This window comes from Leuresthes tenuis, unplaced genomic scaffold (genome assembly GCF_036924035.1).
Source record: "Leuresthes tenuis unplaced genomic scaffold, fLeuTen1.0.hap1 SCAF_20, whole genome shotgun sequence".
Lineage (NCBI taxonomy): Eukaryota > Metazoa > Chordata > Actinopteri > Atheriniformes > Atherinopsidae > Leuresthes > Leuresthes tenuis.
In genome coordinates this window covers 18,989,304-19,005,099 of record NW_027325374.1, presented here as the reverse complement: position 1 = coordinate 19,005,099, position 15,796 = coordinate 18,989,304, and the positions used below count along the sequence as shown (strand labels likewise).

The following is a 15,796-nucleotide window of genomic DNA, read 5'->3' as shown; positions in this document are numbered from 1 at the left end:
ATGGAATGTTCCAGGATAGAACAAGCTGATCTTTGTACATTTGACATAGAAGTGTGTGTGTGGAACATAGTTTCCCACTTGATAAGAACTGTGATCTATAATGAACCAAAAATAAATAAATAAAAGCGCCAACTCATGATTAAAATCAGCAAACCGCCTTAAACCAACGCAGAAAACGGTGACTCGTTCAATATTTCTATCTCTCGCTCAAACCATCATCAGTACCCCCCTCCTCTCTCGTCTCCCTCCCTCCCTCTCTTCTCCTCTCCTCTCAGTTCAGCTGCGAGTCCCGCTGCTCTGTTGGAGTCGTCGCGGAGGATCTGGTGCCAAAGACTTTCTCGTTGGAAGCGGCGCACGCTGAGCGCACGGCGGCTGTTCTTTCTTCAGCGTTTAGCCGCGTTCTGTCATACTTTCAGTTCACAAGCTCGGAATATTTCTCGTCGATAAAAAAAATGACTTGAGAGATGTAGTGTAAAGGGCTGCTCCGTTTAAAGCTGCTGAATCCCGGCGTCGTGCGTAACACTGTGGGAGCAGGTGGATGGAGAGTCTGGAGGGATGCAGCTTTCCAGCGGGTCGGCACCGCTTCTGGGCGGCAGGACTCCATGTCCTCTGCTGCAGGACACCTTGCCCATTTGGACGCAATAGGATGTTGAAGTTCTCCTTTTACGTGTAAGTGCAAACATTAGGACAAGAGATAGGAAAAAGATTGTGTTTAGCTTTTTTAAATTGAGTTCTCTGAAAGGTTCTTCTTTGACTGGCTTGTGCGCACTACATTTTGATCCCTACATGGTCAGACGTGTCACAAAGTATAGACCGGCGGAAACATCAGCACTCATTTTGTGTTTGGCACCCACATGAAATCAAGGAAACTGTCACATTGAACCTGAGACCTGTGTGGGTGGTTTTTTTTTCAAGACGTGTGTCTGCATTTTGATGTAAGAGGAAGGCAGATGTTTGCTGCGAAAATAAGTGGAACAAGTGCAACTACCCTAAGTTAGATAAAACAAAGTACATATATAACAACTAAATTGACAACTTTGGATACACATCCAAAGGTTTGATGGTTAAAAAGTAATGTTTCGTCTTTATTGTCATTCAGAGTGTCCCATTGGACTTTAAGCACACACAATCTGGAGGTTAACTGAGAGGCTGTGACACACTGAGCTACTGCTTCCCTGCCATCCTCTCACTTCATCACTTCACACAGTCAGTGCAGAGCTGAGATGCTGTAAATGCACTTTTTTTTCTAAGAAGAAGCCCATTGGACTTTCCCTTTGGATTAGTTTTTAATAGAGCAGCTACTAACGCTCTGTGAGAATTGATAATGCAATTACAGTGCCTTGCGATGAAACTGGTAGGTTTTGCCAAATAAAGCTAACACATGCACACCAGATACCACTGTCTTCTCCTGCCAGCAGACAATATAAGTCCTTTCTCTGACTCACTCGCTCTTAGGCAGCTTCATCTGTGAAGAAGCTCCGTGGCAATGCTGGCTGACGTTGTTTTTGTGGATGTGAGATTTATTTTTTCATCACTTAAAGACAAAATCCTTATGATATTCAGTCTATCAAACAAATTCCACACGAATACCATTTCATGTATTTGGATTTAGCAACTGTCTGCCTGACTTGCGGCTTTTTATTGACGGTGTCAGGGTGCATCATTCCTGCACTTGTTGTTTCCAGCTGTAACCACCGGCGTCACTAAATCAACCAGCACAGAAATATCAATGAAAGAAAAGGTCACCTTTTTTTTTTTTTTGCACATTCCCTCAAATTGTCCGAATGCAGTGCATCCTAATGATACATTCAAGTCATTTTACCCTTAAAAAGTACATAGATTTGGACATTTAAGTTGAGCTCTGAATCTGAAGTCAGTGCAGATGATCCTTCCCTGTCACCACAGGCTCCTGTGTCAGACCTGTTTGTCCCAGAGATCAATTGAATAAACATTTGTCTTCGGTAGCGCAGTGCCCTCGCAGTGCCTTTTTGAATGTATGCATTAGTGGAAGTGGCACATACATACATGAGACCCGGAATGTTAGGCTTAGTGTATATCAGGTCGGCGCTGCAAAGCAATTAAAATTCAGGATGAATTTGTTTTTACATGTACAACTGTAGAAAAGAAATGAATGTGACAATAAACATGAATCTAATGTTAGATATGTTGGTCCCTTACAGCTATGTTGGTCTTGAATATGTCAGAATATAATACTGAGTGTAAATGTGTATGTTCAGATTGTAATTTTGATGTGTACTGGTAACCGTTGGCTCTGCAACAAACCCCAGAGCCCCACTTATTTGCAATTGCTTCCCACCTTGCCAGATTTCTCTTCCCCCACCGTGTTTCTGAAAAGACAGACAAAATGAGCTAAAAGTTATCTCGACAACGCTGTACATTTGTCAAATTTTGGGCTCGCTCATCTCTTCTATGTGTATCTGCCAAAAGAAAAGAAAAAAAGAAAAATTGAACATATAGAGGCACTACCTTAAGCATCATTTAGAGAGGACATTTCAAATGTTACTCTGGTTGTAGGAATGAAAATAGTTATGTACAGTCACCTTGCACCTGTTGCCATGGATATTGAAGGACTATTATTAATAGTCAATTCTTTCTTTTTTCTTCTGCCAAACTTACTACGTTTTCTGTTGTCTTTCTCTCCATAGATCTATCTTGCTATTTAACGGTCTCTCTACAGCTGGAATGTGATCGCTGTGGCTTCACGTACATGAAAATCCCTGCTCATCCCAATCCCCACAACCCTAGATCCTTATATTCCCAGTGCCCCAGGGTGTTATCTTTTATCTTAGGATAAACCCCTGGAATTCCCTTTAACCTTATCTCTACAACCTTGTTCTGTAAATACAGTGCTTTGAATTACATGAGTCATACGCATTAATATTAACTACTGCCATACTGGTTAACCCTAACCCTACAATTACACCATACTTCCTACGCTCATCATCTGTAGACATTCATCATCTCTGATCTCATAAATCCATCTGAAAGTCATGGCGTTGGATCCATGGTCATTCGTCCCCCCTTCCCCCAACACCTCTATCCCCGCTCCCCTTCTCTATGACTCCTACAACCAAGAGAATGAGTCATACTTGGACTTCAACGTCTCACGGACCAACGAGTCTCACCAGGATAAGACCAGCTCTGCGGTCATTACCCTCATCTACTTCATGGTATGCGCTGTGGGATTATGTGGTAACACCCTGGTCATCTATGTTATCCTGCGTTACGCCAAAATGAAGACAGTGACCAACATCTACATCCTGAACCTGGCAGTGGCAGATGTTTTGTGCATGATGAGCCTGCCATTCATTGCACTGCAGCTGTCGCTGGTCCACTGGCCCTTTGGAGAGGCTCTGTGCAGGGTGATCATGACTGTAGGTGGGTGTAAAGCAGAAGGCAAATGATTCACTGCAGACTGTAGGAGCAGCTTTGCTGCGTAAAGAAGAGCTTGTAGGTTCCCACAAGGGAAAGCTGTCCCTGACTCACTATCTGCTATGGTTGCAATAAATACTAAAGGAATATGTTTGCTTTTTATCTTTAAAAAGTGAAACATTGTCATTTCATGCCTCTTAAAAACACAGTTTCAATAGGACAGAGCTGTAATTTTAGTCATCCAAACGCCTCAATTTCTATTGGCCATTTTGTTCTCTGTCACGAGGCATCCCATCATATTAAATCAAATCAAAGTTTGTTTTCTTTTGAGGTTTGATTATCCCTCATTTAATCACATTGTATCAAAGCCCATTCTTTTTCTGCAGTCCCTTCTTGAGAGCTTCCAATAAACCAAATGAATGGAAACATGAATAAATTAGCATTTTGTTGAGCAGATTTTATGAAATTTGCTTATATTAGATTTACCACATATTTGAGAGAAAACCCAGGTACTGAGAGAATACTTATCATCAGTTTTACCCTGGCAACTAGGGTGCACTGAGCTGCAGCTGAAAGAGTTCTTGATTGAAAGTTGGGATGCTATTATTAGATGACAATATCCAAAGCAATCGCACTAGAAAGGTATAGGCATAAGAATTCTTGCTGTGTTAATTTTAAGGCTGGAGGCATTGAAAGAAAAAAAGAACCATGACACTTAAAGTATAGTAACTATAGTAAGAACCAAGTCTGACAGGGAGATTTGCAAAAAGCTATTCAATAAGCTTGACATAGGAGCAATTTTTTTCCGTCTAAACAATCAACAAAAATGCAATGGTGATTTTAGCGAATGCTATATAGAGTAATTGTTTATTCACTATTTCCTCATCTGAATAGCTGCTAATTTTTACATGCACGGTGGTCACTTAACCTATCCTACTGCTGATCAGCTGTGACTCATCAATCTTCCGGCCTAATTCTGAAACGGCATCCAGAAGACGGTGGAAATAAGCACAAATGCCCAGCAGAAAGGCATTCATCAAGTCCGACAGCTCCTGACAGGCTCAGCTGATCAGCAGTAGAATGTATCACCTGTTTACTTTGCGCGCAGTCACATGGAGCAATGCAGATGTTCTTCGGTTGAGACGATAGTGACAAAATGAGTAAATGGTGGATTTGTAAGGGATGCTGTGCAATATCAGGTATGTAAGCGTTTGATCTAACTGTGAGGGATTTAAAAAAAAAAAAGTTTTGAGAGATTTCAGAATGCAAAAATTTGCTCCTGTATGGTCCAGGCTCCGAGTAGCTGAATTCCAGCTGATTATCCAAAACTGCAAATGCTTTGACCTTTGTCTTTCTGATAGCAACAGATAGTAAGACATTGACTACTAACTCAAACCTCTACTACACAGACCTGCTGAAAATAATTAAAAAAAAGAAAATTAAATTTCCTTTTAAGCAAAGCCACGGTCTCCTACTTTCAGCTTCATCTTTAACAGACAGAAGATTGACATCTCTTGCATTTTTCTGTTCAAAAATGGAAAAAAGCTGAAACCTATTCCTATTTCATTTTATCAGCATAGCAATTGTGCTGACTAACCATGTGGCACCTATCCACAGCTAACCTTTCTCCTGTCTTCACTCCTCTGTCATGTCTCAGACTCTCTCAATCAGTTCACCAGCATCTTCTGCCTGATGGTGATGAGCATCGATCGATACCTGGCTGTAGTCCACCCCATTAGGTCCACAAAATGGCGGAAGCCCCGTGTAGCCAAGCTAATTAACCTCACAGTATGGGTTGTTTCCCTGTTAGTCATCCTACCAACCATGATCTTCAGTGGCCTGGATAAGGTGCCAGTGTGTGGGATAGTGTGGCCCGAGCCTCAGGAGGTCTACTACACAGCCTTCATATTCTACACCTTCTTTGTTGGATTCTTCCTGCCACTGGCAGTGATATGTCTGTGCTACCTGCTCATTATAGTCAAGGTGAGATCCTGCCATCGGATGTGTTGCATTATATTTTGTACTTTTTCCTGTTGTTGATGTTGTTCCATTTCACCATGTCCTTCAAATGCACTGACCTTTTTAATTACAACCCAAATTCCCAAAAAGTTGCTGACAAATGTGAATTAAAAAAAATTGGATGCAATGACTTGCGGTTCTCATCAACCACTATTTTAGTTATAATAGACGATAGAAAACATATCAGATTTTGAGAGGGAGGCATTTTACTATTTCATGAAAAATATTAGCGCATCCTGAAATTGATGGCAGCAGCATATCTCCAAAAGTTTGGGATGGAGGCAGCAGAAGGCTGGAAAAGTGCTCAGTACAAAAAGGAAACAGCTGAAGGGCTAATGAGGTTAATTGGAAATAAAATAATTGGGTATAAAAAGCACCTTAGAGAGACAGTCTCAAAATTAAAGATTGGCAGAGGTTCAGCAATCTGCCAAAAACATCTAAAAAATGTGGTGCGACTTCAGAATACTGTTCCTCAACATTAAATTGTAAAGGCTTTGCATATTCCATCATTTACTTTATATAATATGCTATAAGATTCAGAGAATCTGGAGACATTTCTCTGTTTAAGGGACATGGCTGAAAATCGATATTAGATGCCCCTGATCTTCAGGTCCTCAGGCCTGAAAGTCACTGCATGGGCTCAGGAACACTTCAAGAAATCAATTTCTGCGAACACAGTTTATCATGCCATCCACAAATGCAGGTTAAAGCTCTATTACACAAAGAAGAAGATATATATGAATGCAATTATCTCTGGGCCATAGTGCATTATAATGGACCGAGGCAAAGTGTAAAACTGTTCTGTGGTCAGATGAATCGAAATTCTTTTTAGAAATTATGGACATCTTGTCGATAAAAGAGGAGTAGACTAAAGAGTGGACTAAAGAGGAGAAGGATCGTCTGGCTTGTTTTCAGCACTCCGTTCAATTCAGATCTTTCACCAACTGAAAACATTCACAAACTGAATTCATGAAATGGAAAATACAACAAAGCAGACCAAGGACTGTTGATGGCCCTGTCCTGACCTTTTAGCTATCTTCCAATGAAAGTTACATGTAACAGTACAATGTCTCACTTTCAACGTGTAACATTTTTACAATATTCTATTGTGATTAAAATATCAGTTAATGAGATCTGCTAATCATCACCATTTACTTGAATTTTTTTTTAAATTCTACTATATGCAGCGTCCCAACTTTTTTGGACTTCGGGTTGGAATTTTCTTTTTTGTTTGTAGTTAGTACAGTCAATTCAGAAAGGAACAACCTTGGTCAATAGCGCTAACAGCAAAAGAAAATATATTTGATAAACTAATACCACAGTAGGATATATGGGTTCTTGTGCGGCTGAACAGAATTAAACTAGCTCTAAAGAGCTGTCCAAACTAAAGAGGGAAACCCTGGATATTTTTATTTGTGAATATCAAAGGTATTCAATCATTTTGGAATAGCAGAAATCCTCTTTTAAAAAGTGATTTAGATTTGGAAAAAAAGGCTATGTCATGTGTATTCTCAAGGAAAAAGAAACTGTTTCATCTGCTTCTATCAAAGTAAATGCATAGATTTCTTCTTCTTTCTATGTTGCTTGAGTGCTGCCCGACAGCACATGTCTCAGCACTAACACTAGCTGCTGTAAGCAGTTTTTAATTAATTATTAACTTCTTTACTCTCTTGCAGTTACATAAGCGATCATCTCTCCTATCTGTCCATTAAAAATAACAGGCATGTCTAAAGCTTCCTAATTAACCTGTTGTATCTTGTTTATTGAAGTCGCTATGCTCAGAGAAGATGAGACTTAACTTGTGTAAAATCCTAACCTCACGTTGTTGAACTACATCTAATTTGGAAAAAGCCAACATAGCAGTCTTAATTAATTTGCTCATTATTTCATCAGTTAATTGACTAATTATTTACCTGGTTACAGATAGAAAAAAAACCCTCTATACTCTAAAGTATAGACAAAACACAGATTTAGAAATGTGAAACCATAGAATTGATGTCTTTTTACATGAAAAACATTTAAGTGATTAGCAAAATGGTAAAATGAATTTAAAGACAACCAAAAACTTAATTTGTTCTACTTTATGAAACGTAAGGCATAGCAAAGCGTTGCCTAACATAGCTTCAATTGGGTGCTTGAACTTTAATGTATGAGTGAAGCAGGTCAATCAGGTGCGACAGCCATGATGTGGACATAGAGCAGAGGTCGGGGTAAAAACTGTGATGTTGCCCTCTGACTCTGTTGTTGTTTTATATAGCAGTATACTCCATAATGTGCTTTTATGCCTTGGTTCCTCAATATAGTCACCAAGTAAGTGTACAATGATGTACAAACTCATAAAAATTCCTTTTAGCACCACTGTCTTGGCTAGGTTTGTCACTGCCTTGTAAACAAAGGAGAAATTGCCACGCAAAATGATGTCGCAAGCCCAATACCCCGGTTTTCCAGTGCACACGTAACCGTTACAGGTGCTTACAGGAGTAAGGAAAATTCTTTACCCTTTCAGTTCCCAACTCTGCATATGCATTTGGACAATTGGTGCCAATGCATAGAAAAATCTGTGGTTAATGAGACCCTGTTTCCATGTGTGCAGGGCCTTAGTTACCATCATTCATTTGTTTCCATGAGGTTCACCAAATATCCACATCTAAGAGCTTATTTACAAAGCTCCCCTCCTTAGCCTAACATTCAGAATTTTATGCAACTTCATTCAACTACCAGCCGCCACTGAAAAAATGCGTCCTTGAGAGATCGAGTCTTTCAGAAGTAAAGATGTGTAGACTTTGTCTGGACTTGTCTGGGTGCCTTTTCTAAGATTGGAAAACTGTCTTCTGTTCTGACATTCATAATTCCCAGATTTGGTAAAACGCTAACCGTAATGGACTGTGTATTTGACTAAATAACTAGTACTTAAATAAAAAAATACTTGAACTGCAAACCTACTGCACTACATTGCAAGTTTCAACCAAAAAGAAAAAAGATTTTGGATGATTTTTTTGGATAATACTATAGCAGATGGTCTGCTCAGTTTCCAGATGCTTAGTGTCGTTTAAAGAGATGACAAAAAATGGGGTTAAATATACTCCTGTTCTAACTTTCTGGAAAGAACACTGCCAGTATATTGTAAGCCAGAAGCATATTTTCAGAGCAGCCCAGCTTCTTAGATGGCAGTTTTGAATTAATCTTTTTTACCTTTAGCAAAAAAGTAAAAGTATTTGTCTTCATAAATCACATCTTATACTTTCATCCTTTTGTATAAAAATTGTGCTTTTAAAGTTTGGGAGGTTTTAAGCCACTTTCTTCTCCCTTTGCCAGGTGAAGTCGTCTGGATTGCGTGTGGGTTCCACAAAGCGCAAACGTTCGGAGCGTAAGGTGACACGGATGGTGTCCATCGTGGTGGCGGTGTTCGTCCTGTGCTGGCTGCCTTTCTACATTTTCAACGTCACCTCCGTCACCAGCTCCATAAAGCCCACCTCCGCCCTGAAGAGCACGTTTGACTTTGTGGTGGTGCTCGGCTACGCCAACAGCTGCGCCAACCCCATCCTCTACGCCTTCCTCTCAGACAACTTCAAGAAGAGCTTTCAGAATGTTCTGTGCCTGAAGAAGGTGGCGGGCCTGGACGAGATCGAGCGCAGTGACAGCAGGGCGGACAGGAGCAGGATGGTTAATGATGCAGTGACCGCCAACTTGGAGGCTCACAATGCTGCGCTGCTCAACGGCGAGCTGCAGACCAGCATCTGAGGGTAACGGAGCAGCAGTAAATTAGAGGGAGGCGGGAGAAACTGATTTCAGACTAATGGGCTGCTAGTGACCCCTGTTCAAAGATGCGAGGGATGACGTAATCCTCTGTCATGGACACTAACAGATGAGCAAAGTCCAAGTGAAAAACAAACAATTTCTTAAGGGTTTTCAGAGGTCAGGGAAAGTACACTGACTCCAGCTAAAATGTCTCGATGATTGGGTTAATGAGGCAACCTCAGCTTTTTGACCCAGAGGTGGAAGGGGGAAAAAAATCCATATTTTGATGCAGGTGATTTTCAACAGCGTAGGGGAATTGATGTTGAAATCAAACATTTGTAAGAGTGCTATTTGCTGCCAGTTCAACTAACACAAGATCGAAACAAGAGGCAGGATCAGGGGAGACTGCTGTTCACCCAGTGAAGAAATGTCAGGGTTGGCAGACTGATGGAGACAGAGCCCCATCTTTGCTCTGATTCATGGGTTTGTTTTTCTTTCTTTTTTTTTGTTTTCAATGACAAAAAGTACTGGCATTGATCGCTCCGAACATGGAAACACTGTGGCCAAGTTGACCGAACACTGCGGTGGAAAACAGGAACTGTAATTCCCTACAGCCTTTCAAAGATAAGAAACTGAAACAACAACCCTTCGGTGAATAGGGTCCCTGTCATATTTCATTCACATCAGCTGGTTAGTTTGGTCGCACATGATCAAAAGGGCAACAAAGTGGCAAAGCTCTTCTGTCTGCCGAGAGACAATGGGTGCTTTTTCTCCCTCCTCTCTATCTGGCATCTTCACGGGAAAAGCAGTATTGATTTGTAAACTCTAGAATTCAGCCTCCTGGATTATTGATGAAAGATGGAAAACCATCTCTGCAGGTATTCTACCAAACAGCTCGACTATGTATATAGGAAATGGATTTCTGTCAGCTCCACAAATGTTCATGCTGTGTTCAGAAAGTTTTTTTTTTTTTTTTTTTTTAAAGGCAAACTCTGCTTCACTATTCCTTACTATTATTTGTGGAAAAAAGAAAAGATTAAAAAAAATCCTGATTCATACATTACAATCTATTCCGATGCCACCTGTCGTGCTGCTGTGGCAAGTCCATATCTGCTTGTAAGAGTGCTGTGTTTTAGACTAAGTTCCTGTCAAAATGTGACCTGCGGTGTCACATTCGATTTGGTCAGCGTGTGCTTGTGAAAATGTCCAAATTTAACAGAGGGCATGAAAATGTGTCGTCTACTCCAACAGGGAGAAGGAGAGAAGGGCGCGAAGACATGCAGAGAGAGGGAAACTGCAGGAAAGAAAACCGATGTGTGCATTGTAACCATTGGGGAAAAAAAAAACACACAAATGAAGACAAAGTTTTAACTACCAAAGTAGGATGTATACATCTAAGAAAGTGGAAAAAGAAACTGTTTTTTTTTTTTTACGTACGGGCGAGGGATCACAGACAATAAGACAAAGAGTTACTACCTCTTGTGTAAGCTTGAGTTAGACTTGCTGGTTTTATATCTGAAGATACATGTCGTTCCACGATGGTGGAATGATAGTAAAAACAGGTGCGTCCCTATCTATCTTCAAGAAACTCGATGACCCAACTCTTCAGAGAGCACCTCCTACCCTTACCCTGTACTTCCCTACCCCCTCTACTGCACTCTCTCTTTCTGTACTTCCCTCTATGCCTGCACTCTATTTCTACATCGTCAGCCCTGTCACCTCTGACACCTCTGACATAGCCTAACTAGTGGTTTTCCTTCTATGTAGCATATTGTTAGCTTCGATGTTAGCTGTCATGATATGTCCTCATTTGTAAGTCGCTTTGGATAAAAGCGTCTGCTAAATGCATAAACATCAACACATAAACACAAGATAAAACACAGCAGCACAATTAAAATTGGGGCTGTGATGATATCACGCAATTGTCAGTACTATAGCATTTATAGTAATAGGGGGTGGCGGGGTTGTCTCCTGTTTTTGGTAGTTGAATTACTCTCAAAGTAAAAGGTGTGGAACATTTAAAAGTAAAATAATGCAGTCAATAGCGTTTTAATTTTATCAGCTGTGTATTAACAACATGATATTTATATGTTAAAGGTGTTCTAGCGGTTGCTTTTTTTGCAGTTCCGTAGAAGTGGAATGACTCAGCTGTGATTTTAAATACATGGCTAAAATGGAAGCAACAGGAGCTAAGTGGTACAAAATCTTTTGTTAAGTACAGGTTTAACAAAAAACAGCCAGTTTCATGTCTCATGCAGTTGGATGTAATTGGACACCATTTACCCTGGTAAATGTCAATTTCTCACACTGTAGATACAGCAAAAAAGTTTAAAAAAATATCCCATTACTCCATGCATACATTGTGTACTGACTTCTTTTGAAGCATGGGTTGGGGATGGGAAAACTAGCAGTCGTGGTTCAAGAGATAGAAGAAACAGTCTGTCAGGTCACTGCACCACGTTAGCTTTCATTGGAAGCTTAAGATGAACAGGAATGGCTTTGGAGATTGTCTAACTCTCATCTATTATCATGAGGTCAAGTTTTCATTTGTTCTGTATTTAAATTTGATCGGAAATAGAACTAGTGATGTCCCCAAACCTCAGCTGTAAAGGGATCATTGGTCAGGAAAGCGTTTACTGTCATTCTGTTCTGCCTTATCAAACATCCGCTCAAAGGTTGTAATAGATTTTTCCACATTTTTTGAAAGACCCAAAGCCATTCTTCAAGAAAAGAGACATCATCTGACCTTGTTATTGTCAACATAGCGTTATCAGTGTTATCATGGCACATTCTGTCAATACTTATGGGTCAGTACTTATCCACTTACTTGCAGGCTGTGGCTTACTCATGTTGAAAAATTTTATGTTATTACGGATTGCTCACTTCAACAACCCACAAAGTCTGCATTAGGAGGAAGGAAGGGGAGGTAGATGGCGGCATTTTGTATCGTTTTCAACTGTGGGACTCCAGTTTGAGACCATGATACAGCTACTTATTCTTCACTTGTTTTTATCACTTTGACTCTTTCGTTTCAGTTTCAGTCCCTTCACAAATGCTTCACCAAGGTTAGGGGAACACAGTGTCATGCCTTGCATTTCTCTATGAAATTACTCCGCTATAATTAGAAATGGTTATTGTTACGAAAACATCATGAGTTGGGTTATCGACATGTGAAAAGCATTTCAGCTCCCATCTCAGGAAACTACTTCTTTTGAACATTTTATTTTCATACCAGACTATAGAAGACAGAAATTTGGATTATTTTTCCTCCATTTTGTGACCAACCCTTTTCTCACTCATCACTTCCTCTGCCTGTGCAACAAGAGTGAAGGTGTTTAGCTGAGCTGTCAGTAGCCTGAGCGCTAATGTTAGCTGTGGTAACAGTCTCTCGGTCAACATTTGAAACGGAGCATATAAGCAGCTATAGCTATAATTTGGATTTTCTTCGTCAAAGAAACATTATCTGCAGTTTGTTTGCTTGATAGCATTGTCAGCTTTTAGAGAAGGTTGCTTTTCTTTGGCTAGCAAGAACAGTATTTGCAGTGTGCACAAAAACATTGTGACTTTCATTGAACTCAATTGTAGATTAAAGAACGCTGAAGCGGATTTGTTTTATAGGCATTCCTTTATTTCTTTAGCATAAAGTTTAGCAACACATTTGCCGTGTTAATGTTAATTATGCATTATGCTGTAAATACAAACCCAACCTTTTAAGGGGTTTCAAAAACTGTATATATCTGTACAAGGTGCATATTTTGTATTATCCACAGTATTGTGTATATTGTACATTGTGCTCAACTGGCATGTATGACATGCACCAGCATTTTATCCATTCATTTACATTTTTTAAAAATTTATTTATTTATGTTTTGTTCATCCAGTATCTGCGATCAGCTTATAAATGTTTGTGTTGGGTATGGGCAAGATGGTTTCAAAGAATTGAATAACAAAATTAACACATTTTAGACTCGGCAATGGTTTATATCACATCGCCTGAAATATTGTTATATTTTTGTGTGTATGGATGAGGTGTGGTCATGACCAGCAGCCTGAATAGTCGGCAGGGGTGAATGACTCAGAAAGATTGAGAACTACTAATTCAACAGATTAATTTTTATTGAAGGAAATACCGTTGTTAATTGTGTTTAAACATCAGAAATCTGGCAGGCAAAACGTAGTAAAAGACACTGTCACAGTAATCAGAATGTCCAGATCTTATCACTCCATTAGTGCTGACTGAATGAGTCCACGTCCACATCAGACACCCAGTTCCGTTTTAGCTATCAGGCATAGCAACTTCCCCTACAGACCTGCATGACAACACCGCACCTGGTTGCCACGACATTTGTCCCCGTAGCAGTAATAAGGTCGTTGGCCATATGCTGCATTGTCAATCTGCTTTCATCCTGGTTTATCAGTCACGTCAGAGGTCATCAATCAGTGAAATCAGAAGAGATGAGTAAGCAGACGGTCCTTGTCCTGAGAGGTTACTGCTGACAGTTATTCTGTGTGGCCACACACACACACACACAGTAGTACATGTCCCTTTTGGTTTTGGGAAACATGCCCTTTAATTTGTCATGACATTCTCTGTGTTCCCACTGCAATGGGTTCTACTTCCCGTAGGGTCAGTCACACCGTGAATCATGTTTCAAAGCAGGAACACACACATACAATACATTTGCAGTCATGTTCACACATTGTTGTGGACATGCGTAGATACAGGTGCATATGATTTAGCCGTGTTGCTCATAATGTGTCACACAGATGTCAGCTCCTTGTACCGTTGTACCGTGTTCAAGTATCTGATGAGGGTGACCAATTCTGCATCAGGCGAGGCACAGTCAGCCATCGTGTGGAGTGTGTATGTGTAACAATAGTCTAAAACCAAGAGCGTGGCAATTAGTTATACCCACAATCATGAGTCAAACATGCAATATTTTCCATCGTTCTAATTTTCCTTCTCATAATGAGTAAGTCATTCCACATTCTCATTCATTGCAGTTATGGTTTTTAGTCCCCTCATAACCACAGTGTAAATTCTCTCATATTCCACAGTTAATTACTTTTGCTCTGGCTTTGTCTTTCCAGCCGATTCCATTTGTTTGCAGAAATGGTGAAGAGCAGTGTGACCTGGTACACATTTCACTGTGCGTAAATTTACAGAATTCTAATAAAGTAAGCACACTAGGCCTGTTATTGCTACTTGCCATTAGGAGATATTAAATGGACTTTAATTTAATTTAATGTACATAATGGAATATGTTAATGTTCAGTAGATGTTTGTAAAGATGATTTGCACCAAAGCCAGTGCAAATGTAGCGCTAAAAAGACAGCCGAGGTGACGAGATAGGGTCTGTACTGCTGCTTTCCTTTGTCATTGTGTGAAACCAAAACTTGCGTCTTTCTCTTAGAATAGGTTGTGATCTGTAAAAAAAAAAAGGAGAAAAAAAAGAAAAAGGTTAAAAAAATACATTAGAACTATCTAAGTTGGCGTGTATCTTAGCTTTGTGCTTACTGGGTACAGATCAGCACCAAATGTGAAAAGGGCATTTGTCTGGATTCCTGGCAGGTTCCTGCAACTGTATAGTGTACAGATGAGAGGCAGAAGCAGGGGAATGGAAAACCTCTGTCTTCTTGTGCTCAGTTTCTTTGTTTTTGAAACGTAAGTTAATTTGCGAAGGGCTATTACGTGCACTCCTGAGGATGCACCGTTCAGTACTAACTGTGTGTTTTTGACGTATCCTTTGTTCTTGCATGGGGAATGTGGCATATCCCACCGGCTGTGTCACCTCACCAACTGAAAGCAGTGTTACACTTATTGCTAGATGCCAGCATTTTATTCTGAATACGGAAGATAAATCAAGCTTTTAAAATGACCTGCAACATCTGTATGACATTTCATATTCAGTGTAATCCTGGTAATACAAATCTTAGGTGAGCTGGTCATAACTGCTTGCTTCTAGTGTACAGCTGTGGATATGTACTTTACTGTGCTGTTACTTATATCTATGTGCCTTTACACTTACTACTGTCTAAAATCATGTGATGACATCTGTGTACAGCAAAACAAAACTCCAACCCGTCCCCCCCCAAAAGCCAACCAACCAAAGGTCTTTGTACACTACAGACTTGTTTACCAAAACATCACAGAAACCTGTTGTATATCACTTTTACTATTTCCCCAGCTTACATAGCTTATGTTTGTGTGATACAATGTCAAAAGCAGATGTTTTTGTGACTCTTTATTGTTGCATACTGTAGATTATAATGTGATCAATGATTGTACTGGACAGACTAATGTCCTCGTCTCTGCAATTAAAATGCAGACCATGGTCAAATCTGTGTATTTTTTGTGGAAGTGACTGGGTGTGTGTACTGAAGCCTGTGTATAGTTACATGTCATTTTGTATTTTGTATATTCAGCCACTTACAGTATCTTGGAATGTTCTTGGAACTGCAACTCGAGGGGCCCATCCCTGGTTCTCTAGGAATACTTCCCTTGGGGAAATTTCAAGTTTTTTCTTGATCCTTTGCACACATCATATGGAATATGTTGTGTTACAAACAGTAATCAAAGTGGGATGCACAGAACACCTGAAAAAACACCCGACATGAAAAAGGTTCATTGACCTATCTGAAACAA

At 40.0% G+C, this 15,796-nt stretch overlaps 1 protein-coding gene across 1 annotated transcript; it reads left to right on the top strand.

The window, feature by feature from the left end:
• Positions 1 to 245: 245 nt before the first annotated feature.
• sstr2a (somatostatin receptor 2a) lies at positions 246 to 15,491 on the top strand. The gene is made up of 4 exons (XM_072372716.1): positions 246 to 669; positions 2,667 to 3,399; positions 5,051 to 5,376; positions 8,728 to 15,491. Exons 2-4 carry the CDS (start codon positions 3,012 to 3,014, stop codon positions 9,151 to 9,153), a joined length of 1,140 nt encoding a protein of 379 aa, XP_072228817.1. The 5' UTR covers positions 246 to 669; positions 2,667 to 3,011; the 3' UTR covers positions 9,154 to 15,491.
• The last annotated feature ends 305 nt before the right edge of the window (positions 15,492 to 15,796 follow it).

Coding starts and splice junctions, on each gene's coding strand:
- sstr2a (XM_072372716.1), top strand. CDS start 3,012: ATGGCGTTGGATCCATGGTCATTCGTCCCCCCTTCCCCCAACACCTCT. Junction 3,400..5,050: donor CAGGGTGATCATGACTGTAG/GTGGGTGTAAAG, acceptor GTCATGTCTCAG/ACTCTCTCAATCAGTTCACC. Junction 5,377..8,727: donor ACCTGCTCATTATAGTCAAG/GTGAGATCCTGC, acceptor TCCCTTTGCCAG/GTGAAGTCGTCTGGATTGCG.